At 41.4% G+C, this 27,485-nt stretch overlaps 1 protein-coding gene across 2 annotated transcripts in view; it reads right to left on the bottom strand.

Moving 5' to 3' along the window:
* SDK2 (sidekick cell adhesion molecule 2) overlaps window positions 1-27,485 on the bottom strand; it is a 434,613-nt gene that overhangs the window by 103,196 nt on the left and 303,932 nt on the right. For both annotated transcript variants that reach the window (XM_072645578.1, XM_072645577.1), the window contains exons 8-15: window positions 27,375-27,458; window positions 24,074-24,268; window positions 20,637-20,753; window positions 19,195-19,362; window positions 11,118-11,220; window positions 2,936-3,112; window positions 1,763-1,899; window positions 1,214-1,361 (exon numbers count right to left, since the gene is read on the bottom strand). In XM_072645578.1, coding sequence (XP_072501679.1) covers window positions 1,214-1,361; window positions 1,763-1,899; window positions 2,936-3,112; window positions 11,118-11,220; window positions 19,195-19,362; window positions 20,637-20,753; window positions 24,074-24,268; window positions 27,375-27,458 — 1,129 coding nt within the window. The remainder of the gene's footprint in view (window positions 1-1,213; window positions 1,362-1,762; window positions 1,900-2,935; window positions 3,113-11,117; window positions 11,221-19,194; window positions 19,363-20,636; window positions 20,754-24,073; window positions 24,269-27,374; window positions 27,459-27,485) is intronic.

Here is a 27,485-nt window from a genome sequence, read left to right on the forward strand (position 1 = left end):
CAGATGGGCAAATCTGTTAGAATTGTGGGCAAAGTAAGGTTATTGATTTAAGTCAGCAGTCTCTAGAGTCACTGAGGGATTACCCAATGGACAAAGTACATAAGCTTTAGCTCATGAGCTTTGTTACAACTATTCATTGTTGTATTCAATGCTGAGACAGCTAGATGGCACAGCGGATACAGTGCTGGGTTTAGAGTCAGGAAAACTCTTTTCTTGAGTTCAAATCTGGACCCAGACACTTACTAGCTGTTTGATTCTGGGACAAATCACTTAACCCTGTCTGCCTCAATTTCCTCATCTGTAAAATGAACTGGAGAAGGAAATGACAAACCACTTCAGTATCTTTGCCAAGAAAATCCCAGATGGGGTCATGAAGAATTGGACGTGACTGAAAATGACTGAACTGGATCCAGCATTGAGACTGATGGACGTTTAACCTCCAGAGAAGTGGTTACTATAAAATTTTCTTGGGGGTAATTGAACATTGTTCCATTTGTATTCTTAGTGAAGAAATATTAATTAAATGGCTTTTAATAAATGAGGCTACATAAAATTTTAACTAAATGGGTGCCTGTCAATAGAGAATGGCTGAACAAAGTATCGTATATGAATGAAATGGAGTACTATCGTGTGCTGTAAGAAATGAAGAGATGAACAGTTTCAGAGAAACTTGGGAAGACTTGTATGAACTCAAGCAGAGTGAAATAAACAGAACCAGGAGGACAAATTATACTACAGTAACAACATTGCAGAAACTAACAACTTTGAAAGACTTAAGATCTCTGATCAGTATGATGATCAACCACTATTCATAAAGACCCATGATTGGAGCATGGTACCTGCCTTCTGACAGAGAAGTGAGGTATTAAATATGCAGCATGAGACATCCAATGTGGGAATTTGTTTTGCTTGCCTCTGCATGTCTGCTATAAGCATTTTGTTTTTGTTTATCAGTGGGAATGGGGAGGAGAGAGGGAAGTGGGAGAGAGAAAACAAATGTTTATCAGTTGAAAAATATTAAAAAAAAGCCGAATGGTGCCATGCTTGGTGCTATATAGAAAGACCTACAAAGACAGAAACCTCACCCCTTCACCCCTTAGGAGCTCATATCCTGCCCATTTTTTTCTTCCTTCCTCCCTGTCCCATTAGTTCAGATCAACTGAAATTTGCCTGTACAATGTGACTGAGATTTAGATCCCTTGGATCTTCTCACCTTTCTGTGTCCTTGCTGAACTGTCCCTTTCCCACGTCGTTGACTGCACAGAGACGGAACTGGTAGGAGCGTGCTGGAACCAGGCCCTTGACCATCACTGAAGTAGCCTCAGGATCCACATTAGGCAAAAGTACTGTCCAGGGGGCATCTTTAAGGGCAGAGGGAGAGCAGGGTGGAGATAATGGTTCCAGGGGAGCCCTGTGATTACTATCCAAGCCATGATTGGTCTAGGATAGGGGAAAGGACAACTGTCTACCATGTTAGCACTGCAGTTAAGTATGGGACATCTAGGGGAGTCTGACTAGATATGGGAAGGGTTGGAATGGGAGGAGAAGCATGAACTAACTAACTGAATTTTTTACTAACTGAATTGCATTTTACAAGTGGATAGACTCCATGTATAGCCTGCTAAAATTACTTTTCAAATTAGTGGACATTATTTTGGAGTCCACTCCTTTGGGACCCTGACTGGTCTGCACCATGCTTTTCATATGGTAGAGTCCTGGGCAAAGGAGGATGTGGGGTAGTGAAAAGAAGAATGGATCTTACTGTTCTCCGACATCTCCAGAACATAGTGTATCAGGGGGCTGTTGCCATCAAAAGGCTTGGCCCAAGTCAAATTGATGGAGCGTCTCTCAGCTGTGCTCAGGGTTGCCACAGGATGCTCAGGTGCATGGGGCAACTGACTAGAAGAGAGAAAGCATTACAGGAAGTATGGTCATGACACAAAATACTGTAAGGTGATGGCAGATCATAGGGGGTTCTCAGATGGATAGATACTAAGCTTCCAAACAGATAGTATAGTGGATAGGGTGTTAGACTTGGAATTAAGAAGATCTAAGTTCAAATCCCACATCAGATACTGGCTGTGTGACTGTGGATAAATCATGTAACTTTTCTCAGACTCAGTTTCCTTATTTGTAAAAATGGGGATAATAATAATGCCCACCTCCTAGGGTCATGAAGATCAGATGAGATAATAGAAGCAGAATGCTTTGGCAACTATATTAATGCTAGGTATTATTATTATTATTAACATTATCCTGGGGTGGGGGGGAGGGGATTACGTTAAGGCAAGAGAACTTCTATATTTCATCTGCCCTTTCTGAAGCACTCATCTTTGGAAACCAGTTACCTTGCCCATCCATAATGATGCCTGGTTACATCATCACAACTAGCCTATAGTCTTTAATGTATAACTGCTTAGTGAGACATAGACAGAACTAGAACTAAGGGTAGGCAAGGTGGGCAGCTGCTTAGGGTGCAATATATAGGGCGTGCAATAATGGAAACTTTGAATATAGATGTAAAATCAGGAGTCAAGTTCCCTTCTGTTTATACAGCATACAAGTACAGGGCTACCCCTTAGAAAAACCACCCAGCTGGTGTGGGTAGGTGTTACAATGACTTTTTATAAATACACATTTTTAAGGCAGGAAATCCCACACTCCCAGGCAAAAATATGTGTTGAGACATAGAGAAAGCTCAAGTGGCAAGTAACATAAAGAAGGAACAAGGCACAAATTTTGCCTGGGATGTACCAATGCCTTCTCATGATGAGGGCACAGATAGCATGATTTGGGCATCTTTTGGGATGGGGTAGAAGGAAGAAAGGTAGACTGGTACTGGGAGCTGGTCGATCGGAGCATGGTAAGGACCTTGCTTCAAGCCTTCCTTGGGCTCCCCAAGTCTAACTTCCAGGGTGAGGCAGGGTATCCTTACCGGACTCGTAGGTAGGCACTTCGGGAGTCGTTACCTCCTGCAGACAGGACCCTGCAGGTGTAGGTGCCAATGTCACCCGACCAGGTCTGTGAGATGTGCAGAGAGCCGTTCTTGTCCAGGCGCATGCGAGGAGTACTGTCCACACTAATCACTGCTCCATCCTTTTCCCAGACGTACCTAGTAGAGACAAAAAAATGGACCTGTCAGAATCAAGTGATGGGGATGATGTTCTGCTGGCATGCACTGATTCGTGGTCTCCTTCTAAGATATCTGCTCTAGGGTGGGACAGTTTTCCCAAAGCAGGCTGACACCATCCTACTGGGGTTGCTGGGCAGTTTCTATGGGCTTGGTTTGTATATAATTTAGGGCCAGGAGATCACCTAATCAAATCTCTTCATTTTATAGAAGAGAAAATGAGGCCCAGATAGGTGAAACTGACCAAGGTCATAAGTAACAATGTAACTAGCATTCAAAACCAGGTCCTCTAAGCTCCAGATTCAGTATTCTTTACGCTACACTATACCATTATTTAGATCTAATCTCAATCCCTCGTGCTCAGATACTGAGTTGGTTACTTCTTACTAGAAATAGCTGTCTTGTTGGTAGGTGCCTGAAATTTCACAATCAGAGCAGCTTCCTTAACCAAGAGACTCTCCACTGTAAAAATGTAAATCTCCCTGGAGAGAGGAGTCGTTTACCTTGTCCTCTAGATCTTAATTCAAGTTCCAGACAAAATATTAGTGTTTTGGCTGAAGGCTACCACAGAAATTCCAGAACAAAGATCAGAAATAAATTCTTTGGACTCTAAACATTTTGGATAGAACAGGATGAAAATTTCTGAGTGTACCAGACATCCTAGACTTGGTTTTAATTGTGAAATCATTAGACCAATTCATGGCACCATCTAGACAAGGGGTTAGGACTGTCTAGAAAAACTATTGTTCCCATGTTTGAGGTATCTGGTAAAAATCAATCAATCCATCCAATAACAACTATTTATTAAGCCCTACTATGTGTCAGATGCTACAAAGAGAAATTATATACGTGGCTATGTCAGATGACTTGTAACTTATTTTTTGCAGAATTGTTTTTTGAGTATCATCAGCAAACCCAATATTGATTGCAGGTCTTATGTATCTACCTAATATGTACAGTTTTATTGTAAAGTGACCCTGAGAACTTCTGAATATGCTGAGGGCAGAACAGGAAGCAATGATGAAGCTTGTCTAATTCAGGGGTTCTGAAAATGCAGGTTTGGGGGGCTGCAAGTGTATTTCCCAGGGTACAGGTTGTATGTTCCTTAAACTGCAGCCATGTGGATGCTCTGTAATAGAACTGTCATAAAAATATAAGGCCAAAGAGCTGACCAATCCAGACCCCCTCATTTGCATTTAGGAATGAGGAAGCCAGGGCTGGGAGAGAAGAGACTGAGGGGGAGACAGGTGGCCTTGGAGTCAGGAGGACCTGAGTTCAAATATGGCTCGGACATTTGACACTTCTTAGCTGTGTGACTTTAGGCAAGTCATTTAACCCCAATTGCCTCACCTCCCCGCTTAAAAAAACAAAAGAGGAGACTGTCTTAAGGTCAGTAGGTGGCCAGTGGTCCAGCTGAATCTGGATCCCAAGCCTCCTGTTTTCCAAGTCTTCTGATCTTTTGACCATACCAGGCTGTCTCAACATCTGAGCTTCAGATAAAGGGGGTGAAGTTAAAAGATCCCCAGATTTAGAGCCAAAGAACATGGGTCAAAATCCTGCCTCTGTTATGTGTGCACACCTTAGACCCTCAACTTGTTGGAGTCTCAGTTTGCTCATCTCTTTGGTCCTCAGCTGAGCATTCTATGTCCTCTGATTTTATGGTGACAGCTGATTGGCCATTGCAAGACAATCAACATTTTTGAATCTTGCTTTCTTGATCCAGAAAACGGGTGTGATAATACTTGTACTACCTATACTATATAAGACTATTGTGAGGGAAGTGCTTAGGAAATCAGAGTATTGCTGAGATGTGAGTGGCTGCTACTGATGATCTTCAAAGGGATGATGACAATGATGACGATGATGATGAACCTCAAGAACATAAGTACTTAAATGAAGGGAAGGCGATGGTCTATGAATATATCTCAGGGGATCTGTGTACTTGGAAGGAAAAAATGATATCTGTATTTCAATACAATTAGTTTCCTTTGTAATTCTATGCATTTTATTTTATGTATTTAAAAACTTTATTCTGAGAGGGTCCATAGTTTTCACCATACTGCCAGACGAAGTCCATGACACAAAGAATATTTAAGAATTCTTGCTTTATAACCACATGAAAAATAAGTGCTTGGAATGGCCAGCAATGAGGCATCTGATTGATGCAAAGGGATCCAGGAAATTAGATATCTGGCAATATCAGTCAATAATGAACTCTTGTGGTAATGGCTTAATGTGGATATCAGTATGCTCAAAAACATCTACTTCCTGAAGTCAGAAAGATTCATCATCCTGATTCTTCCTACTTGCGTGACCCTGGGCCCCTTTGCCTCAGTTTCCTCATCTGTATAATGAGCAGGAGAAGGAAATGGCCAACCACCCTAGTATCTCTGTCAAGAAAACTCCAAGTAGGGTCATGAAGAGTCAGACATGACTAAAACAACTGAACAACCACAACCTATTATTAGATAGTTTTATAGGGTGGCTAAAGGGTCAGCCTCAAAGCCAGGTACCTCCGGGTTCAAGTTTGGCTTCTGATATATAAATGGTTGTGTAACCCTGGGCATGACCCTTAGCCCTTCAGTGATCTAGGCAACTCGAAGACTATAAATTACAGAGAAAGTGCTGACTTACACTGGGAAAGGGAAGTTTCCTGTATCAAAGACATCCAGTTCCTATTCCCTAATGATATTCACATTTTATGGATTAGGAAATCGATATCTAGGTAGACAGAATTTTTTTTTGTCGAAAAATCCAGTAAAAGGTATTAAAATCTGCCTGAGTGATGGACCTGTGAGTCTACAAAAATAAAAACCAGTTAGAACCATCCCATAAGAGCTCTGGATTCTTGTAATTGGATAGGATGTAATTTTGGCAAGTGATCTTTTTAACATTTTACATTTTTAATGGCTAAATGAATGCAGATATTGAGAGGAGTTCTAATTCTGTTCAGGTTAGAACTCCTGCGGATGTCGGGGGAAGCAAATGAAAATGTTTTTGAGGAAGCTATCTTATAGAATGCTTAAATTAGTAAGCTATGTAGCACTAGAGTACAGGCTGGTGGGTGATGGTCTTGGAGTCAGGAAGACCAGGAATCAAGACTTGCCTCTGCTGTGTGATTCTGGGTAACCTCAGTCTCCCTCTGTGTCAGTTTCCTCACCTGTAAAATGGAATGATACTAGCATCTACCTCCCAGGGTTGTTAGGAGGATTAAATGAAACAATCCGTGTAAACCTCAATTTCAGTTGTATCTGACTTTTCAGGAATGCATTTGGAGTTTTCTTGACAGAGATACTGGAATTGATTACCAGTTCCTTCTCCAGTTCATTTTACAGATGAGGAAACTGAGGCAAACAAGGTTAAGTGACTTGCCCAGGGTCACACAGCTAATAAATGCTTGAGGCCAGATTTGAACTCATGAAAATGAATATTTCTGACTCCAGGTCTGGCACTCTATCCACTATGTTATCCAGCTGCCCCAAAGTACTGATCTGCATTGGTAGAGGGAATTTCTACCCCAAGAATCTCTCACTCTAATGAAGTCAAAGATCTGGAGGAAAATAAATTCTGCATTCCATCCCAGTCCCCTACTTCTGTGCGACTGCTAATTTGGATCACTGCTTGACCTTGGGAAAGGTTCAGAGCATGAGTTAAAGGCTATTAACCTTTACTAGTCTTCCAATGTGTCAATTAGCTAAGAGCAAATTTTGAGAGGGCATAGAGAGGAAAAGTAGATCCCAACACTCATACAATGATAATATTTTGGGGTGCCAATTCTGCCTTGGTATGCTAATGGTGGTGGTGAAGCAGGAAAAGAATGGATTAGGAGTCAAGGTCCAGACTCTGGTTCCTACCAAATTTATTGGTAGTTTAGGTCGGTGAAGCCTAGACAGTGTTCTCTCATCCATTAAGTGAGGAGCTTGGATTAGATTCAAAGCCCTTCCTAATCTAACACCCTCCTACCTTTCCTGATTTTTAAGTCTCACTCCCCAATATGTGCTCTATGATCCAGTGACACTGGCCTCCTGGGTCTTCCACAAACAAGACATTCCACCACTTGGTTCCTGGCATTTTCTCTGGCTGTCCCCCCTGCCTGCTCTGATCTCCCTGGCTTCCTTAAGTCCCAACTAAAATTCCACCTTCTACAGGAAGTTTTTCCTAACCCTTCTTAATTCCAATGCTTCCGCTTTTCCAGTTTATTTCCTATTATCTTAATTTGTATATATTTGTTTGCAACTCTCCTTCCCCCTGCCCCTCATTAGATTGTGAATTTCTCAAGTGCAGGGACTATCTTTCATGTCTTTTTGTATTCCCAGTGCTTAATACAGTACCTAGCCCACAATAGGTGCTCAGAAAATGTTTACTGAATTGAAAGTCTCTGGGGTTCATATTAGCGACGGGTATGGTGAAGTCCCCTAGTTGTGGCAGCTAGGTGGCGCAGTTGAGCTTGGAGTCATGAGGATCTCAGTTCAAATGCAACCTCAGATGCTTCTGAGTAGTATGACCCTGGGCAAGTCACTTCACCTTTCTCTACCTCCATTTCCTCAACTGTAAAGTAGAATACTACCTCCTGGGGTTATTGTGAAAATCAAAATAATATTTGTAAAACTTTTAGCATACAGTGTGCCTGGAACACAGTAGGTACTTAATAAATGCATGTTCCCTTCCCCCTATTAGCTCTAAAAACTGTCGGTAAAATTAAAACGATGACATTAGGATAAACTTCATATGATATAACTTATTGTATTACTCTGAACACTAGAATTCTTTAGACTTTTGAGGAATTGGCTGTGGGTGGCTTTGAGCTTAAATCACCTTAACTGTCTTCATGGTTTCCCCTGCTCTGTTTCCTGGCTAAAGTGGATATAAACAATTATTCCAGCATGCTGTCCTGCCTTCTGCTGGCACTCACATCTCAGGGGCATTACAGGCTGAGGTGACTTGGATTAGTTACTCTTTTGGCCAATGCTCGTGTACTCCCTGGAATCCTGGTTCTCTGGTAGATGTGACTAGGAGAATATTCTGATGCTAGCAATATCTTCCTCTTTAAAATAAGTCTTAAATTATTATTTTAATTTATTTATATTAAAATAAAATTAAATGTCAAATTATGTTGAAAGAGTACTGGGTATGGACTCAAAAGACCTGAGTTCAAATCCTGCCCCTGCCCCTTCCTATTCATGTGACCTTGAGCAAGTCACTTAATTGCTTCTGGCCTCAGTTTTATCATCTCTAGTCCACCAATAAGTATTTGGTTAGCCCTAGGTGATGCAATGTATAGAGTGCCAGACCTAGAGTCAGGAAGATTCTTTTTTTTTTGTGAGTTCAATATCTGACCTCAGATACTTATTAGTTATGTGACCTTGGGCAAGTCACTTAACCCTGTTTGCCCCAGTTTTCTATAAAATAAGCTGGAGAAGAAAATGGCAAACCATTCCAGTATCTCTGCCGAGTAAACCCCAAATGGGGTCACAGAGAGTCAGATATGACTGAAAAATGATTTAACTTAAAAGTCCTTACTATATACCAGACTCTGCATTAAGTGCTTTGGATACAAAAAAACAGGCAAAATTATCCCTGTCCTCAAGGAGCTTATGGGGCAAGCAACACATCTGTAAGCACAAGACAAATACAGAATACATCTAGGTCACTATTAGTGTCAATAATGACTATGCTGAAGTGGTCACATGATTTGAATTTGCATTGCCTATTTCCATTGGGCTGGAAACAATGACCATATCTTAAAAAATTATAACTTAGAATAGTATGAATTCCAATAAATGTGACCCCTTTGGGGGATTCATTCTTCACACTAATTGAAAACTAGCTGTAGACAGAAAGTAACATTAAAGGGGAAGGTACCAGCTACTTTGAAGCTGGGAAAGGTAACTTGGATTTTAAGATGAGGAAGGGGATAGAGCATAAGGAACAGCCCAATATAGCTAGATGACAGAGTGCAGGGAAGGTTGTAATGTAATTAAAAGCCTAGAAATGAAGGAAGCAGCCAAGTTGTGATAGGGCTTTGAATGCCAAACATGAGTTTGGACCTTAAAGGTCCCTTCCAGCTCTCAATCTACGATCCCATTATCCTGTGTATATATCAAAGACGCTTATTGCATTTGGCTGTTTTTCAGTGTGAAAACAGAATTAATTTTTCTGATTCTACATTAAAATGTCTGTGACCTCTCATATATCCTATAAGTCCCACTGGAAGAAATTTTAGAGATCATCTTTTTCAAGCTCCTTGTTTTATAGATGAGGAAATGAAGGCTTGGAAAAGTCAAATGACTTATCCAAGGTCATATAAAGGTTAAGTGTTAGGGCTGGGAGGCAAACCTAGATTTCTTGACTCCAGGTGCAGTATACCATCTTGTTTCCCTATTCCATGCCTGCCAGATTCTCCAGCCTCCATTCACCTTTATGCCTTTGCTTAATATATTTCAAGCTCAAAACCATTTTTGAGTCGAAGCAATTTGGGAAACTCTGCTTTATACTAACAAGAGCAAGGTCCTCTCCCCCATTAGCCATAAGCTGTCATATTCTAGGTGACCACCAGATGGTGCTCCAGTGTTGGAGTTTTCTCTGGGGATGGCTCCTAAAAAAGATGGGATTAGGGAGGTGAGGGTTTCACAAACTGGTACCCGCCACCCATCCTGCCCCACTCGCTGTCCACTACTGTGACGTGGATATTACTCCATAAAATATTCAGAGGTGTAAAATTTAAGCAGTATTAATTTTTAAGAGTGGAGTTAAATTTTTTACTGGGTTTTACGAGATGGAGGGAGAGGCACAAATACAGATTTCTTCATGATTCTGAGCTCGGCTCTGGAGGGTTTATCTTTCTGGCTTGTTTACCATAGATAATAGGATCATAGGTTTATAAGCTGATAGGGTCTTAAATATTAAGCTGGAAGGGAGCTCAGAGGCCACTGAGTCCAGTCTCTGGTTATACAGATGAGGAAACTGAGACCCAGGGAGATGAAATGATTTGTCCAGGGCTACCCAGTTAGTGAGTATCTGACATGGGATTAGAATCCAGGGCTTCCTGACTCCAAATACAGTTGGAAGCAACACGAGGACCAATGCAGCATCATCTTAGAGCCAGGAGGAGCCTTAGATCACTAAGATTGGGAGAGGTTACGTAATTTGTCCAAGGTCACACAGGATGTAGAGTCAAGATTTGAACTCAGGTCTTCCAACTCCAAATCCAGCACTCCTTTCAAATACCATGCTGGGGTTGGAGAGGAAGTGAGGATCTTGGCTTCAGGCCCTTCTTGTCCTACAGACAGTAAAAAAAGGAACACGGGAAGGAGAGACAGAGAAAAGGAAAAAAAATAGAATCATAGGATTTAGAGTTGGAAAAGACCTTTAGAGATCATCGAGTAATCGTGCTTATTTAGCACATAATAGGTGCCTAATACATGTTTGTTTCCTTCCTAATATTATCTAGCATTTGAATAGTACTTTGAGACTATCTTATCATTTGATACTCCCAACAACCCTAGGAGATAGGTATTTAATTATTATCCCCATTTTGTGGACGAGGAAACTGAGGCAGACAGAAGTTAAGTAGTTTATTCAAGATCACACAGTAAGTGGCTGAGGTTAGATTTGAACTCAGGTCTTCCTGACTGCAGACACCCTGCCCTCTTTTATTCCCTGCACCACCTAGCTGTTTTTCTCCTCTCTGTTCATACTTCCCCTGTTATTCTTTTCCTACTCTCCTATTTATTTTCCCTTTCATTCAGTGAAATGCAATGTCTTATTATTTAATTCAAATCAACTCAATTAGTATTGATTAAATGCTTACTATGAGCTCAACATTGTGCTTAGTTAGACCCAAAGTCCCATGGGTATTGCTTGACCCCACTGGGGATACAACTATTTTAACTCTACAGGAGATCTACTGTATCTGGGCCACCCAGTCACTCCACTGCGCCTGGAGGCTTGTCTTACCCCACCCACTCCCAGCCATCCACAGAAGTACCTGACAGTCACGCTGGGATCATGAGTCACACCACATGTCATGAAGGCCTTGGTGCCCTTGATGACGCTCTGGTCCTGGGGGGCCATGGTGATGCGCGTCCGGGCTGAAAGGCAGAGGCAGTAACAGGAGTGAGCAGGGATGAACACAGATACAAGGAGGAAAGCATGTTGTTTGATGTCTTCATGCGGGCGAGTACGTAACACAGAGGTGTGTAGCTGTAGTCTGTGCAAGTCTCTGTATCTGGACGCTGTGTACACAAAGGGCTAAGACAACGATAGTCACAAAATTTGGAATAAGTAAACCATTTTTATATACCACTTTTACTTTCAAAGCAATTTTACAACTATTTTCTCATCTTATCTTACCCATCCTTACAAATTCCTTGCTGTAGATTGAGACATATATTTTTTGGACATGGCCAATGTGGGAATTTGTTTTGCTTGACTACACATATTTATTATAATGGTTTCTTTTCAGCTGGGGAAAGTGGAATGAAGAAAAACCAGATTTTTGTTCATTGAAAAAAAATTAAATGAAAAAAACTGAAATCAACACCGGCCTGCCCCCAGTCAACAAATTTCTTGTTGTCATAAGTTCTTTTTTGGGGTAGGACAGGGCAGGAATGATTCTCTCTATTAAAGGTGGGGAAACTGAGATAGCTAACAGGAACAGAGGATACAGCCTGAAAGACCTGAGCTCACATCTAGTCTCAGATACTTACTAGCTGTATGACCCTGAGCAAGTCACTTAATCTTAGCCTGCCTCAGTTTCCTCAACTGTAAATTAGGGCTAATCATAGCACCTACCTCCCAAGGCTGTTGTAAAGGTCAAATTAGATAATGCATGCAAAACGCTTCGCATTGTGCCTGGCACAATAATTAATAAATGCTTGCCTCCTTCCTTCCAACCTTCTACCCCCAAATCAAGAATCCTTTCTCCAATCCATTCAGTTATAACAAGCATTTATTGAGCACCTACTGTGTGCCAGGCACCCTTGGAGTTACAATGATGAGGCAAATAAACAAAAAGGGCCCCTGCCCACATGCAGCTTACATTCTACTTGGGGATAAAACATTTAAGTAGGCCAGCGTTGTATGGAATTTAAGGATGGAGAGAATGTTAACACCTGAGTGTGTGTTTGTCCTTCGTTGCTGAAGAAGACCACGCCATCAGAGAAATGATGACATGACTTGCACTTGACTTTGCTTTGAGTGAGGGAAGGCTGTGCAGGTCACCAGCCTCACTTCTCCAAAGGCATCTGAATCCAGTGACCAGATATTCATCAGGATGACTGGAGATGACCCAGGATGAGGCAACTGGGGTGAAGTGACTTGCCCAAGGTCACACAGCTAGTGAGTGTCAGGTGTCTGAGGTGAGACTTGAACTCAGGTCCTCCTGACTCTTGTACTGGTGCTCTATCCACTGCACCACCTAGCTGCCTACTCACTCCTAAGGGTATCAGGAAGGGCCACCACACTCTTGTTGCTGCTGCTGTTCAGTCATGTCCAATTCTCCATGATCCCCTTTGGGGTTTCTTGGCAAAGGCACTGAAACAGTTTGCCATTCCCTTCTCCAACTCATTTTACAAATGAGGAAAATGAGGCAAACAGGGTTAAGTGACTTGCCCAGGGTCATATAGCTTATAAGTATCTAAGGTCATATTTGGATTCAGAAAGAGAAGTCTTCCTGACTCCAGGGCAGAATTCTATCCACTGTGCAAAGGGGCAACCCTAATTCTCTCAGGAGCCCCTTGCATTTTTAGACAGATCTAAATATCAGAAAATTGTCCTCATACTGAGTTAATAATGGTGGTCATGGACATGATGATGATAATAAGAATGTCTCACATTCCAACAGCCTCTTTTCTATCTCTCTGACTCCCATTCAGTGAGTGTACCTATATCTGCTGAGGTTAAACAGAGCAAAGTTGTACCCATTCTGTATGCCAGACCTTTGAGGAAAGCTATCATGTCCCTCCTTTACAGGCTAAACTTGTCCAAACTTTCAAATGTTTCATATATAACATGGTTTCACTATAATAATAGCGGGGGCAGCTAGATGGTGAGAGATTAGAACATTGGTCCTGGAATCAGGAGAACTTGAGTTCAAATCTGACCTTAGATACTTAGCTGTGTGATCCCACTTAACTCACTTACCCCTGTTCACCTCAATTTCCTCATCTGTAAAATGAGCTGGAGAAGGAAATGGCAAATCACTTCAGCATCTCTGCCAAGAAAGCCCCAAATGGAGTCATGGAGAGTCGGACATGACTGAACAACAATCACGAGTGTGTTAGCTCTTAGCTGTATGTCCCTGGGCTAGTCAACTTAACCCAATGGCCTCCAAAATAAAAAAATAATAATAACAGCTAATACATAGCATTTTAAAGTGTAATAAAGTATTTTACATATGTTAGCTCACTTGATCCTCACAACAATCTTGTTAGGTGGATGCTATTACTACCCTGATTTTGACAGATGATTTTTACTGAGTCTGAGAGAGGATAAGTGACTTGCCTGGAGTCACACAGCTAGAGAGTGTCTGGAGGTGGGATTTGAATTCAGGTCACCTTCTCTGGACATCTACTAATTTGTTACTGTCCCTCTGAAGATGCAGCAGTCCCACAGAAAAGGAGTGAAGAGATGGATTCTGCTGTCTGTTGCCATTATACTGATTGGTCCAAACACTGGGCCTATCTTTTCGCTGTTTTCACTTTGAATTCAAGCAGCTCAAAAAGCCTTTTAAAAAATCCTTGGCATGTTTAGCAAAAGTCAGTTTATTCTGGGCCTTCACTTCCCTGATAATATTCTTGTGGGCAAATGACATTCTTTTGTATTCATCCTTCATTAGAGGGCCCTCCTTCCACCTTCTGTACATACAGTATGTGTTCTTTCGAAATCTGAGCTAATGTGATCTTGGGCTGAATTAAAATGGGCATATTGTTCAGAAAGAGGAAGGTCATAGTCCTGTGATATACTGCCTTTGAGACTCAATCTAGAATACAGTGTATATAGTTCTAGGTACCACATTTTGGCAGGATGTTGACAAATTTGAAGACATCCAAAGAAGGAAAACCAAAAAGGGTAAGGGCTACAGACCATGCTGTATGAGGACTGGTTGGATAGTCTAGCTATAGCTAGTTGTCAGCTATCTGAAAGTGGGGAGGAAAGAAATAAAACAAGCATTTCTTTTTGTATTTTCTAAATTCTGGGGGAGGCAGTTTGGGTTAAATGACTTATCCAGTATCACACAGCTAGTAAGTATATGAGTTCAAATTTGAACTCAGGTCCTCCTGACTCCAGGACCAATGTTCTATCCACTGTACCACCTAGCTGCCCTGGAACAAGCTTTTATTAAGCACTTACTATATTCCAGGAGGGGTCAGCTAGGTGACTCAGTAAATAGAGCTTTAGGCCTGGAGTCAGGAAGACCTGAATTCAAACCCAGTCTCAGATACTTACTAGCTGTGTGACCCTGGGCAAGTCACTTAACTTTTGTCTTAATCCATTGGAGAAGGAAATGGCATACCATCCAGTAGCTTTGCTAAGAAAACCCACAGGGTCATGAAGAGTCAGGCATGACTAAACTATAATATATTCCATGCACTGTGCTAAGCCCTTCACAAATACCAGCTCATTTGATTCTCCCAACAATCTTGGGAAGTAGGTGCTATTATTATTTCCATTTTACAGATCAGAAAACTAAGGTAAGCAGAGATTAAGTGATTTGCCAACTAGCAAATGTTTGAGGATGGATTTGAACTTAGGTCTTCCTGACTGTCTTGACCCACTGTGCCACATAGCTTCCTGTTCTGTTCCTTTATTGAGGACAACCTTAGGAACAATGAGTGCACACAGCAGAGAGGCAGATTTTAGCTTGATGGAAGGAAAAACTCCTTAAGACCTTGAGCTGGCCAACAATACAAGGGTTCCCTTGGGAGATAGTGATCACAGGCAGACTTTGAACAAAGTTTGAATGACCACTTGTCAGAGACACTGGAGAGGGGATCCCTGTTCACATCCTGGTTGGGAAAGCCGTGGGTGGCTTTGGGTTATAACTAACCTCTTTCATAATTTTGCCTGGGCCCTGCCCTACTCCCCTCTAACCCTGATCTGAGCTTCTATGACTCCATTTTTCCCCTTACGCAGCTGGAGAGATTCCTTCAGTCACATACCTCTTTCCTCCCTCACTGGGATCATTTGTAATTGTCCTGTCAGGATTTCTACTTTTTGCCCTTCCCTTCCCTGAGCCATATTTCCTTCCAAAGATTCTATTCTTCTCTCTTTGCTATGAACTTTTGGAAATCTTCTCTCCTAAATACTAAGGTATGAGTTTGACTATAGCCAACATCCCCTTCTTTTGCTATCATGGATTCTAACATGACATGGTCACTTTCTCCTAAGGTTCCTGCCAGTTTCACATCTCAAGTCAGTCCTTCCTTATCCTTACCCTAATTCTCACCAACAAGTATCTACCCTCAGGTTTGTGGATTCCCTTCCAGGTGTAGATTACCCTCCTGACAGGCAGTACCTGCTCGCCTACTCCTTCTGTCAGACCTATTTCTTTGAATGAGGTTTAGATCTTTACATTGTTACATTATGGTCAGGAATTACATTCTATACAGCCTTAGGGATATCTATGAAAGTACTTTCTTATATTAAAATGTCAAGTTCACTCTGTTAGCTACTCATACTTTGGACATTGATCCACAGACATATGAAGTTATATAATTATCAATGCCAAACTAATTCCGATTAGATTATAGACTCTCTGAGGGAAGGATTAAGTCTTATTTGTTTTATTTACTTGTCAAGTCAATAGTCAATTTCACAAGCATTTATTATACACTTACTATGTGCCAGGTGGGTACTAGGTGGTACAGTGGATAAAATGCTGGGTCTGGAGTTAGGAAGACTCATTTCAGTGAGTTCAAATACAGCTTCAGACGTTTATTAGTTGTGTGATTCTGGGCAAGTTACCTAATCCTGTGTGCCTCAGTTTTCTCATCTGTACAATGAACTGGAGGAGGAAATGTCAAACCATTCCATTATCTTTGCCAAGAAAACTCCAGATGGGGTCACAAGGAGTCAGACATGACTGAAAAATGACAACAAAAATGTGCCATGCACACTGTGCCAAGCCTTGGAGATAGAAATACAAGCAAAAAGACAGCAGTCTTTTAAGGAGTAAATCCTCAAAGAGCTTACATTCTAATGGGGAAGACAACTCATCAAAGGAATCTGAAAATGTATGTGTGTGTGTGTGTGTGTGTGTGTGTGTGTGTGTGTGTGTGTGCATGTGTGTGTGTGTGTGTGTGTGTGTGTGTGTGTGTATGTCCAGAAGAAAGAAGCCTGGTGAGTTAAGAGTGGAGTCCAGAGAGGAACAAAGGAGAGAATATGGCCACCTTGGGCGATTTCCTTAAGAGGTAGATTCTGGAAGGAATTGATCAACTGGAAGATGAGGTCTACTCATCTGCTATGTACTTACTATGTACAAATTGTGCTACACTTGAGGGGATCTAGTTTCTTAAACTGAATTATTCAAGTTTCACTTGAGAATTCTTTCTGTGTCATCTGTTGACATTATTAATACAATTAAAGATGTGGAAGGAACTTAGACGTCATCTAGTCCTATTCCCTCACTTTACAAAGTAGGAAACTGAGACCCAGAAGAGGAAAATGATTTACCTAAGTGGTGGGACTGGGATTTGATTCTCTGACTCCAAACCTAGAAGAACTCTTTTCGATACACCATATTTTTTCTTTGGTATCCAGACTCACAGCTCATCTGGAAATTTCCCTCCCTTTCAAATTTCAGCTCTAAGTTCTCTTGATTAACTCAGCAGGTCTCCTGTCAAACATGTTCTTTTCCTTCTTCATGAGATGCATTGCACCCCCACATTCCCATGCAGTTGCCATTGTACAATATGGGCCAGAAAAAGAAACGCTGTTCTTTGACTCCCATTTTCATAACGAGCTGGCTGCTCATTTCCTATGGTTTCCGTTTGGTTTAACAACTTCTCGCTAGGATGACAGTGAAGAAAAAGAAAGCAAGTCTGATCCCTCGAGATACCTCTCAAAAATAACAATAGGAACTCCCCAAAGAAACAAAACTACCAGAAAATCTCAAAAGAAGATGAGGGAGAAAAATCACCAAAAACAACGAGTAAACCAAGGAAGAGTTCTCATGCAATGAAAACAAAGTTTTCATTTTCTTTCAAATGTTATGCCCTTCAACTGGAAGATGAAAATTCCACCTATGCCCACCCAAACTTTATTTTCCTAACCAATACCTCAATGTCATTAGCAAGACATTGGAAGTGTTTTCTGAATTTCCACATAAATTAGTCCTCATGCCTATCCCAGAATTCATCAGGGATAGCTAAGTAGTGGGAAGAATCGTGTGTGTGTGTGTGCGTGTGTATGTGCATGTGCGCACACAACTTTTCTCTTTTACCCTTCCTCCCTTGCTTTCTCCTCCAGCCCAAGGCCATCCTCCTCCAGGAAGGACTCTCCCCTATTGCCATCCCCTATTAATTGGGCTACTTGACTGTTCACACCACTTGCATGAGATGGAAATCATCAACTCCATTCCTTCTGATGAGATGGAGGACCAGTAACCCTTACTATTGGCCCTGCCAATACTTCCTGAGGTTTTCTAGGTCTTATCACCTGGCCTGCTTCTGTGGTCTGAAGTCCCCCCCAGCACTAGCATCTGATCTACTCATCCATGTCTTCATATGAGCTGATACATATATCTTCTCAATGGGAAGTCATCACTCACAATCTTGCATCTTACTTTTCTATTTCTTGAGTAAGAGTCATGGAGACACCTGCTGAATCCTCATAGTTCAAACACTGTCTCTTCTCCAAAAGGTCAAGTTTCACCTTCTATCTGAGAAGACTCATGTTTACTCCAATGGTACAGAATGTTTTCGTCTCTTTCTCCTTTGCTCTGTTTTCTTTTCTTCTTCATCACTAGTTTTCCTTCTTCAAAACCTTCTCAGAATCTTTTCTTCTTCTTCTTTTAACCTGGCCACCTCCCTAGGTTATTCCTTGTGGAGGAATTCTTTGTCTTCTCTAATAACTCAAAGCATTGAGGGATGCTCCTCAAGCCCTTTCATCTTTTTCTCCTAGTAGGAAAATCAGCTTGTATTTACATCACCCCTAACTGCTGATCACCCTCAGGCAGGAAGATACACATAACCCATCTCTGCTAAGTCACTGGGATAATTCATCCTTTTTTGTCCCTATTTCAATGCAGACTGCAGCTGTAAATGAAGGGAGGGACATACAAAGAATGGAAGGGATGGAGGTGAGGGTCAGTAAAGTGAAGTAGAGATAACAAGTCTGGAGACAAAGAGAAATGCCCCAACCACGGAAGACGGAGGTTGGTGACTGACCCCAAGCTTAATTCCTCTTGCTTAGGTGAGTATAGTTGTGTGTATCTAAGAGATAATGAGGACGATCTATAATGCCACAACAAATTGACCTTTTCACTGTTTTTGTTTTTCTGGGAGCTCCAAATTCTAAGGGGCTCCAGGGAATGTTATTTGGAGGCAGGCTTAGCTGCTCTCTTTCTTCCCACTTCTAACCTCTGCTAATGTTAGGTGTTATTAAGTCACACTGATTTGCATGACTTAAGCATCAAGCTTAGTCTCTTTTGACAAGCATGTACCCCAGAGAAACAATATTCTAACACATTTTACTTGCATCTTCTTGCAGCTTTTGCTATACATGTTGCCTGGAAACTTCTGGTTGTCCTAAGCATTACCGGTCCCTTCAACTATTTATCATATAACATTGGCTTTCAGAAAAATCACTGATCTGGTTGCCTTCCATTTAGAAACTCACTCCAATTTGTCAATTTCCTTTAAAAAATAAATGTGGCAGCTGAGATTGAATACATTTGCAAAGATAGAGATGTTGACTGTATCTGTAAGTCTCCTATATGATCATGTGTACTGGAGGAGAGAGGTCTATAGGTATATATTTGTGTATGTCCGTTGTGTGTGTGGATTCACATGGGGTACATATATACACTTTGCAATCCTTATTAGTCAGCAATGTCAACTTACCCCATACGACCAAATCTGCTGATGCCTCATCTACTCCCCGTGAGTTGGTGGCTAAACATGTATAACTGCCAGCATCTGAGATTCGGGTGGGACTGATGAGCAGGCTGCCAGACTCCAGGAGAGTGAAGCGGGGTAACTGAATGGAGCCACTAGCCAGGATTCGCTCACCTGCAGGGAGACACAGAAGAGTATGCAGCCAGCAAAATCCCTATTGCTATTTCACCTGGCACTGCCAGGCCACCTCAAGATTGAGGACATGGAGAGAACATAGCAGAAGAGTGGATTGTGGGCAGGATGACCTAATATTCCTTTTGTATGCCTAGTCTGTCTCTATCTTGCTTTTCTCTTCCACAAATACCCCAGTCAACTGCAAACGCACAGTCTTATAGCTGGAAGGGACCTTAGAAATTATCTTTATCTAGTTTCATTTTATAGATTAGGTAACTCAGGCATAGAAATGTGAAAAAATGATTTGCTTATGGCCACATAACTAGTTAATGGTAAAGTGAGGAAAAGAATTCAGGTCTTTTGGCATCTAGTTCAGCACTATGTCTACTATACAGTACTTGCTTCTTAATAGATAAATATTTCTCATTCTTTCCTAAGCTCTGGTGCTCAACCTCTAGATTCCATCACTGCCTTCAGGCTCCATCACCTTCCTTCTCAGTCTCTCACAAACAGCTCAGAAGCAGCTGGCACCTGTGAATCAGGTAGAAGCAAATCATTTTGATGAGATGATGACGGGCATCTTGAAGCTGTATGCTTCAGGAAAAAGTCACCTTGGACAAATGCCTAAGCTTTGGATTAAGAAACAGACAGAATGGAAGCATTGGGAAGGAGGGGACAAGTGGATGAAGTAGAGATGATGATCCCGGAGAGGTTGGGAAATGCTCTTTGGCAAGGAGGACTGAAAGTCTTGCTGACTTGCCCTACGGTTATCTCTGTCTGCCTTTATGAGTGTACTTGTGTGTGTGCACATCTGGGAGTATGTATTTGCTTATAGAAATATCCATGTATGGTTGGATACAAAATAAAATATCCCTAGATAGATGTGCATGAATAGATTTGCATTCAAATGAAAAAAGGCTTTAATTAAGGGCTTACTATGTGCCAAATACTGTGCTAAGTGCTGGGGATATAAATACAAAAACAAGACAGTCTCTAGTTTCAAAGAGCCCATATTCTAATTGAGGGAGAGAACACATAGAGGAGAACTCAATTGAAAGAAAAACGTCAAGGTCTGGTGGTCCTTCAGGTGCAGTGGCAGGGCCCAGGAACCCTTAGGGTATACCCCAGACAGGCGAAACAATTTGCCCCAAGTCACAAAAATTGATAACTGCAGAGCCAGAATTTAAGAATCCAAGTCTCAAAAGCCTCAGTCTTACACTCTTATTATTATAACCCACTGCCATTTTGTTCCTCCTGAATATCACCCCTTTTACCTTTTTGCCAAGTGATAGCTGGCCGGGGTGCCCCAGACGTCTCGCATGCCAGCACCACAGACATGCCATCAATCACTGTGCTGTCCAAAGGGCCTCTGGTGATGTTGGGGGCAATGCCTTGGGAAAGAGACAGACCAACTCCTTAGTAAGACTCCATGTCGGCTTCCCATAGCTGGGGGGGGCAGTAGAGACTCTAATTCCTAAGCAGATAACCTCCTATTTGCCCCTGTCCCATTTTGCTATTTCACTCATTCATTCAACAAACATCTATTCATGCGATGCATCATACTAGGTACTGTTGCCTGGTTCCTTTGCAAGGAAGCAGGAAATCCACACCATTCTTGGACAGCTCAGCATAGCCCAATAACCTCTGAAAGAAGCACGTTTTTCTAGTTCACCCAATGCCTTTCTAGCTTAACCTTTCCTGTTGAGGTTCATTGCCAGGAAAATGAATGATATCAATCATTCTTTCCCATTTGTTCACAGGCCCCAATAAAGGGAAAGATCTTGACCTCACCAGGCACTTAAGACCTGGAATTATAAGTGACAAACCCACCCCATCAGAATTTTCATTATGTTCTTCACGACAGTGAGAAACTGTTAACGATACGTAAATCGGGATTTATTATTATATTATTGTTGTTAGTGCTGTTACGTCTTCACTAACTTCATCCTGCAATACTTCATTGTCATGTACCACTGAGCCTGGCTCTCAGAAAACTCTGCTGGTGCAGGGCAAGCTCTGGCAAGTTCGGCTGGTAATTGACTGTGTCTTAAGTGGTTTACCCTTAGCCTATCTAAGCCTGGAGAATTTCATCTTTGAAAAGTTGTCATATATATACACACACATACATATATATATGTATGCATATAGCTATATCTATATCTATCTATCTATCATCTATCTATCTATCTATCTATCTATCATATATCTATCTATCATCTATCTATCTATCTATCTATCTATCTATCTATCTATCTATCTTTCTATCTATCTATCTATCTATTTATCTTGTGTTGTGGGAGGCACAGAAATTCACGAGGAGTCTTAAATTGAAGTGGGGTGACTGGATTGAAATCCAGCTCTGTAACAGGTAGTATGGATACTGATGAAATCAGAGATCTTTTGACAATTCAGGAGAATGTCATGAGAGAAATGATTATCTCATTCTCTTTCATATTAACAGTCCCTTATTAAAACTGGGGAGACCCCAACTTTTTTTCCCCTGTTCTATTTCTTTGTCCAATCTCTCAAGGTCAGGGCTGATGGAAGATAGGACTAATACCTTCCTCATTTCTGTATATTTTTATTCCACCCAACTAGGTGAAACTCCCTTCTGCTCAGGCTTGGGTGGAGGATAAATTCTTCAAACAGAATGCCCAAGGCTGGGGGTAACTTAGAAATAAATGACATAATCAAAGTTCAGATCCAGCCCCTCATTGTAATATTAATTCTCTCATGAACGGTTAACCAATCAAAATTGATTGTCATCCCTGAGAATAGCCCTCTTGCATTGGGCAGGTAAGTTGTGAGCCCACTGCCATGACTGTCTTTGGTCTAAGACAAAGATGGCCAAATGGCCATTCTTTTATAAAAATGCTGGCATTATTAATAAAATGATTAAATGACCCAGAATTTATATCTCTTGAACCTTTATAATTGCCACTGCTACACTTTTTTGTTTAGCCCAGTGAATGTAATAGGTGCTAAATAAATATTTGCTGCATAAATGAAATGTTTAAGTCTATTATGATGAGGAATATTATTACTTGTTGCTTATAATGTAAAAGACTACCATATTTCCAAGCAGTCAGTTAAATGGCTTCTTTTAAGTCTTTTCCTTGGGCAGAAATTTGTGATTCTCCCCAGAAGGTAAATGAGCAATTTTACCTTCAGCACGATCATCTCTTTCAATTTATTTTGATCTGGTAAGCATTTATTAAGGACCTACAAGGAACTGTGTTTTGTGATCAAAAACAAAAATGAAATAGCTCTTGCCTTCAAGGGCTTATATTCTATCATAAGAATATAACACATACACAGAGAAGCAAACATATGTGTGTATGTACACATACATATATGTATATACACACAGAGAAGAAAATTCAAAGCACATATAATACATATACATCTATACATACATCTATATGCAAATGTACGTCTATATCTATATATCTATCAAAGCGATTTTGCGGGACACATTCTACCAGCTACTGGGATATAAGCAAAAGCCTCATCTTGGGTGTAATGGCCAAGCCAAATCTGGAAGGGAACCAACCATTTCATGAGATGGTGGCAACAAGGACATTCAGAAATGTATACCAGCCTGTGCAAAGTCATGGAGGGTGAAGATGGAACGTAGAGAGAACAATAAGTTCCTCTCTCTCTAAAATCAGGTCCAGGTCAACAACGTGGTCAAAGTTATATGGAAGAAATCAATAACCAAGGATATCCAACAAGGATAAAATCAATGCTTTCATAAACAGCAATATGAGGAGATAAGCTCTCTGAACAAAGCCATGTTCTCCTTCCTGGATCCCCTGAGGTCAGTGGGGTGTTGCCCTCTGACACCTAGACTCATTGCTGTAACATTTTAGTCAGTAAATGAGTTGTCAAAGGAAACCAGAGAATGGTGTTTTCATAGAATCATAAAATTTTTGACGTTGAGAGATCAGGTAGACCAAATTCTTCATTTTACAGATGAGAAAACTAAGGCTCAGAGGTGTTTAAGTGACTTAACCTAAGTCATGTAGCAGGTAAATGGGGAAGTTGGTATTCAAATCTAGCTACTCTCAGGTCAGATCCCTTTCAAATTTTATACACTGTCTTATTTTGAAGATAATGAGGCCTTGATAAGGCCCCTTCCAGATGTAGGATTATATAATCTGATAGTCTGAGGCCGATGTTGCACAACCTCTTCCAGTACATGCACGTAAACCCCTACAACGAAAGGAAATCCAGGGGTGAGCTTCAAGGGATTAGATACCTCCTGAGTGGTGAAAGTTGGGAATGGGGCAGCAGTAATACCTAGTAATTTATATCAAAATAAAAATAGCATTCCACATTTATGCAGGGTATTACAATTTAAAAAGCATCCTCCTAACAACAACTTTGGGAAGTAGATGGTACAAATATTATGACTATTTCACAGATGAGAGCACTGAGATCAAATGCCTTGCCCATAGATACATGGCTAGTAAGGTAGATCTGGGATTCACACCTAGGTTTCCTTATTCTAGGTCCACTATATCATACTGCCTCTCAAGTTCAGGCTATCATACAAAGCTACTGGACAAGTGACTTTGTTATCCTTTGGAGCAGTCCATCCTGAGGGCATCTAGGTTGAAAGCACGATATGTTCAGCTTTTCTCAAGAGGGTTCTTCACCTTTGGAAAAGCTAAGACTTCCTTCTCCCTTGAGCCACAACTCAACTTACTTGTGACAGCAAGATAGGTAGAAGTCTGCACTTCACCAGCTGAATTTCGGGCGAAGCATTGGAACATGCCCGTGTCATCGGGCACCAGTCCGCTGATCTGCAAGCTCCCATCTCCATGCAGTCGGAACCTTGACAACTTCTTTACATCAACGATAGTGGCATCTTTGTACCAGGTGATGACAGGAGATGGCACGCCTACATGGGAAACAATAATTACAGCATGTATTTTGTAAGTTACATTTGCACTTAAGGCTTGGGTTCCCAGGAAGGTTACCACTGCGCAGTTTCAAAGGTACTTTATGGTTTTGCACTCCTAAGATTATAACTCATAAGCCTCTGCTGGTGCTCTTACCTTTAATTATGAGTCAGTGTATACAAATAGCACAAAACAAGGCATTTACTCGGATGGCATAGTAAGAAATATGAAGATTAGCTATACTTATATCACACTGCATACCCTCTTGGGGAGGGTGAAAAATTTAGAATTCAAAATCTTATAAAAGTGAATGTTGAAAACTAAAAATAAATAAATATAGAAAAAGATTAGCCACAAAACATTCTCTCAGTAAACCTGAGGTAACACTGCTACAAATGCACATAGTTTCAGTGGGAACAGTAGGCACAAACTTAGAGCTTGCTGGTAGTGAGGCACACATTTAGGGAACACATGGGGCCAAGTCAATTCATGCCTCTGAAACTTCCAGGTCCAAACATTCTTTTTTTCTTGTGATGTCCTCATACTTCTCTCCCTGGGCACAGTGTGCTGAGAAAGACATTCGGTTGGATTCCTTGGGTCTGTTCTCCACAGCTCAACTTCCAAGTGCCACGGCTAATCCCTTGGTTTGGTTTGCTCTTTTCTCTGCTGCCAGGGGTCTTGTACCTCAAAGCTGCTTTTTACCCTAAGATTCTTTTTTCTCCTTACTGGATGTGATACCTCCTAGATGAGCAGTTCTGCTTCAACATCCCATGGTTGATTAGGGGGAAGGAAAGGGAAGAAGGGAGGAAGATGTATGCTTTGCCCACTGGCAGGGGTTCAGGAGTCACATTCCACAAAGCAGCTCTGGGCATCAATTATCACTCAGAGCTGGCAAGTTTGCTTTTTAAGGGCCATCAGAATTATAAGCAATAAATATTCAGCTCTAATTACACCAGGAATTCCAACCCTTCATACTTCATAAAGGAATATCAGATTGTACCTCACTGAACATATTAATGAATGCCTTCCTATTTCTGCCCCTCTTGTGATTTCATTAAATGGGTCATCCCAGAGTGGAACTTGGGGCCAACTTCCTACCTCTACATCACACACACACACACACACACACACACACACACACACACACTCCACTTGAATGCTTGCAAATTGATTTTATATACATCCTCTCATTTAGACCTTTATAAATTCTGGAAGTTCCCTCTTTTATAGATGAAGAATCTAAGGAGGCTCCAAGAGATTTGGTGACTTATCTGTGGTCACAATCTAGTCAATGAAAAAAAAAATAATCTAGTCAATGCCAGGAGAGGTGTTTGAACAAGGTTCTTTCATGAAGAGTCCACACTCTTTCCATTATACCATAATAGGTATATCATATGGGGCCTTTGAATAAGAAAAGAAGGAAGGTAGGAAAGAAACAAGCATTTATTAAGCTCCTACTGTGTATCAACCATTGGCCTTTACAAATAAGAACTTATTTGATTCTCACAACAACCCTGGGAGGTAGGTGCTATCATAATCTCCATTATATAGCTGAGGAAACTGAGACAGAAGTTAAGTGACTTGCCCAGGGTCACATAGCTAGGCTGTGTCAGGTTTGAAGTCCTGTCTTCCTGACTCCAGGCCCAGCGTGCCAGGTGTGGTCTAAAGACGGCACCACCCAAAAACATTTTTTGGCTTAATGTACTTTTAGGCTGATGCTTTATTGTATTTTGAAGACAATGCAAAACCTAAAAGCATGTGACAGTTCTTTTTATTCACAAAGTTGATAGCCAATGATTATATAGGAATGTGGGTGGAGTATCAAATGCCCACCAGCAATCAGGCAGGCATCTGAGGAAAGACAGAATGTGAATCCCATAGATTTGGAATTGAGTTGGCACAGAGTCCTTATTTCCTTCAGTCATTTTTCAGGGGTGTTTGACTCTTCATGACCCCATCTGAGGTTTCCTTGGCAAAGATACTGGAGGGATTTGCCAATTCTTTCTCCAGTTCATTTTACAGATGAGGTAACTGAGGCAAATAGGGTTAAATGACTTGCCCAGGGTCACACAGCTAGTAAGTGTCTAAGGCCAGATTTGAACTCAGGTCTTCCTGGCTCCAGAGTCAGTACTCCATGCAATGTGCCACCTAGTTGCCCCCTCCTCCTTCTTATTTCTAGAGTCCAACTACCCTAAAAGATCTTTGGTAGTCCAAATCTATTCCTTTACAGTCTGAATGCAGATGGTACTGACCTATTTTCTCTCCTCCCACTCCCACCCCCAATTCACTCACAATTTTCTCCTTTCTCTTTCTAAACCTTTCCTGGTGGGGATTTTGTTGTGCCCCTCCATATCTTCATCTCTCACCTGCCCATCATTCCCCTGGGGAAAAACTGGGCCTAGCTCTTTATTCAATACCATAATATTGTCTATAGTATGCAATGTGTCTTACCACACCAATGACACCAAATAGCACCATACCAAAGGCACCAATGTGCCTTTTATATAATCTTATAAAGCTCATCTGCCTCTGGATTGTCTTTTGATTTAGCTACATCAAAAGAAGGAAGGGAGAACTGGGAACCAAACCAGTATGAGAATTCATCATTAACTTGGGGAATACAGAAGAGGTGGGAAAGTGGAGAATGCTGTCTTGGTGACTGAACGGAATAACTAGGAACCCAAGTGCTGCTCTATGAGCTCTGTCTTAGCATAGACACACCTAAGGCCTTAACACTGCTGGTGCTTTCCCCTCGCGACTAGTGTAGCTTTGATATTATGGTAATTTGGCGTTGTCAGCGACTCTGAAATTATGGGCAATTTGGCTGTCAGTAGCCTCAAAATTACGGTAATTTTGGCTCATTTGTAACCCTGAAGTTACCATAACTTGGAGTGATTTATAGCCCTGAAATTACGGTAATTTGGCTTCTTTGTTTTCCTAGGTGCCTGCTGACGGCTAGATTGATTTCTCTCCTAGTAATATGTCCACTTCAGGGGGACCTGGGAGCAGCAGACACAATTCAGCAATGGAAGCTGTGTCCATGATGGGGAGTGGGGAGAGATATGGTCTCCTTCCACTTTCTCCCAACGCACTCATGCCCATTACCTTTGGCCTGGCAGGGTATGTCCACCACCTTCTCCATCTCTGCAGTGATGTGTCTCTCTGGCTCCTTAATAAACTGGGGTGGCTCTGGGAGGGGAGAAGGAAGAGGACAGC

Source organism: Notamacropus eugenii, chromosome 2, assembly GCF_028372415.1.
Source record: "Notamacropus eugenii isolate mMacEug1 chromosome 2, mMacEug1.pri_v2, whole genome shotgun sequence".
Classification (NCBI taxonomy): Eukaryota; Metazoa; Chordata; class Mammalia; order Diprotodontia; family Macropodidae; genus Notamacropus; species Notamacropus eugenii.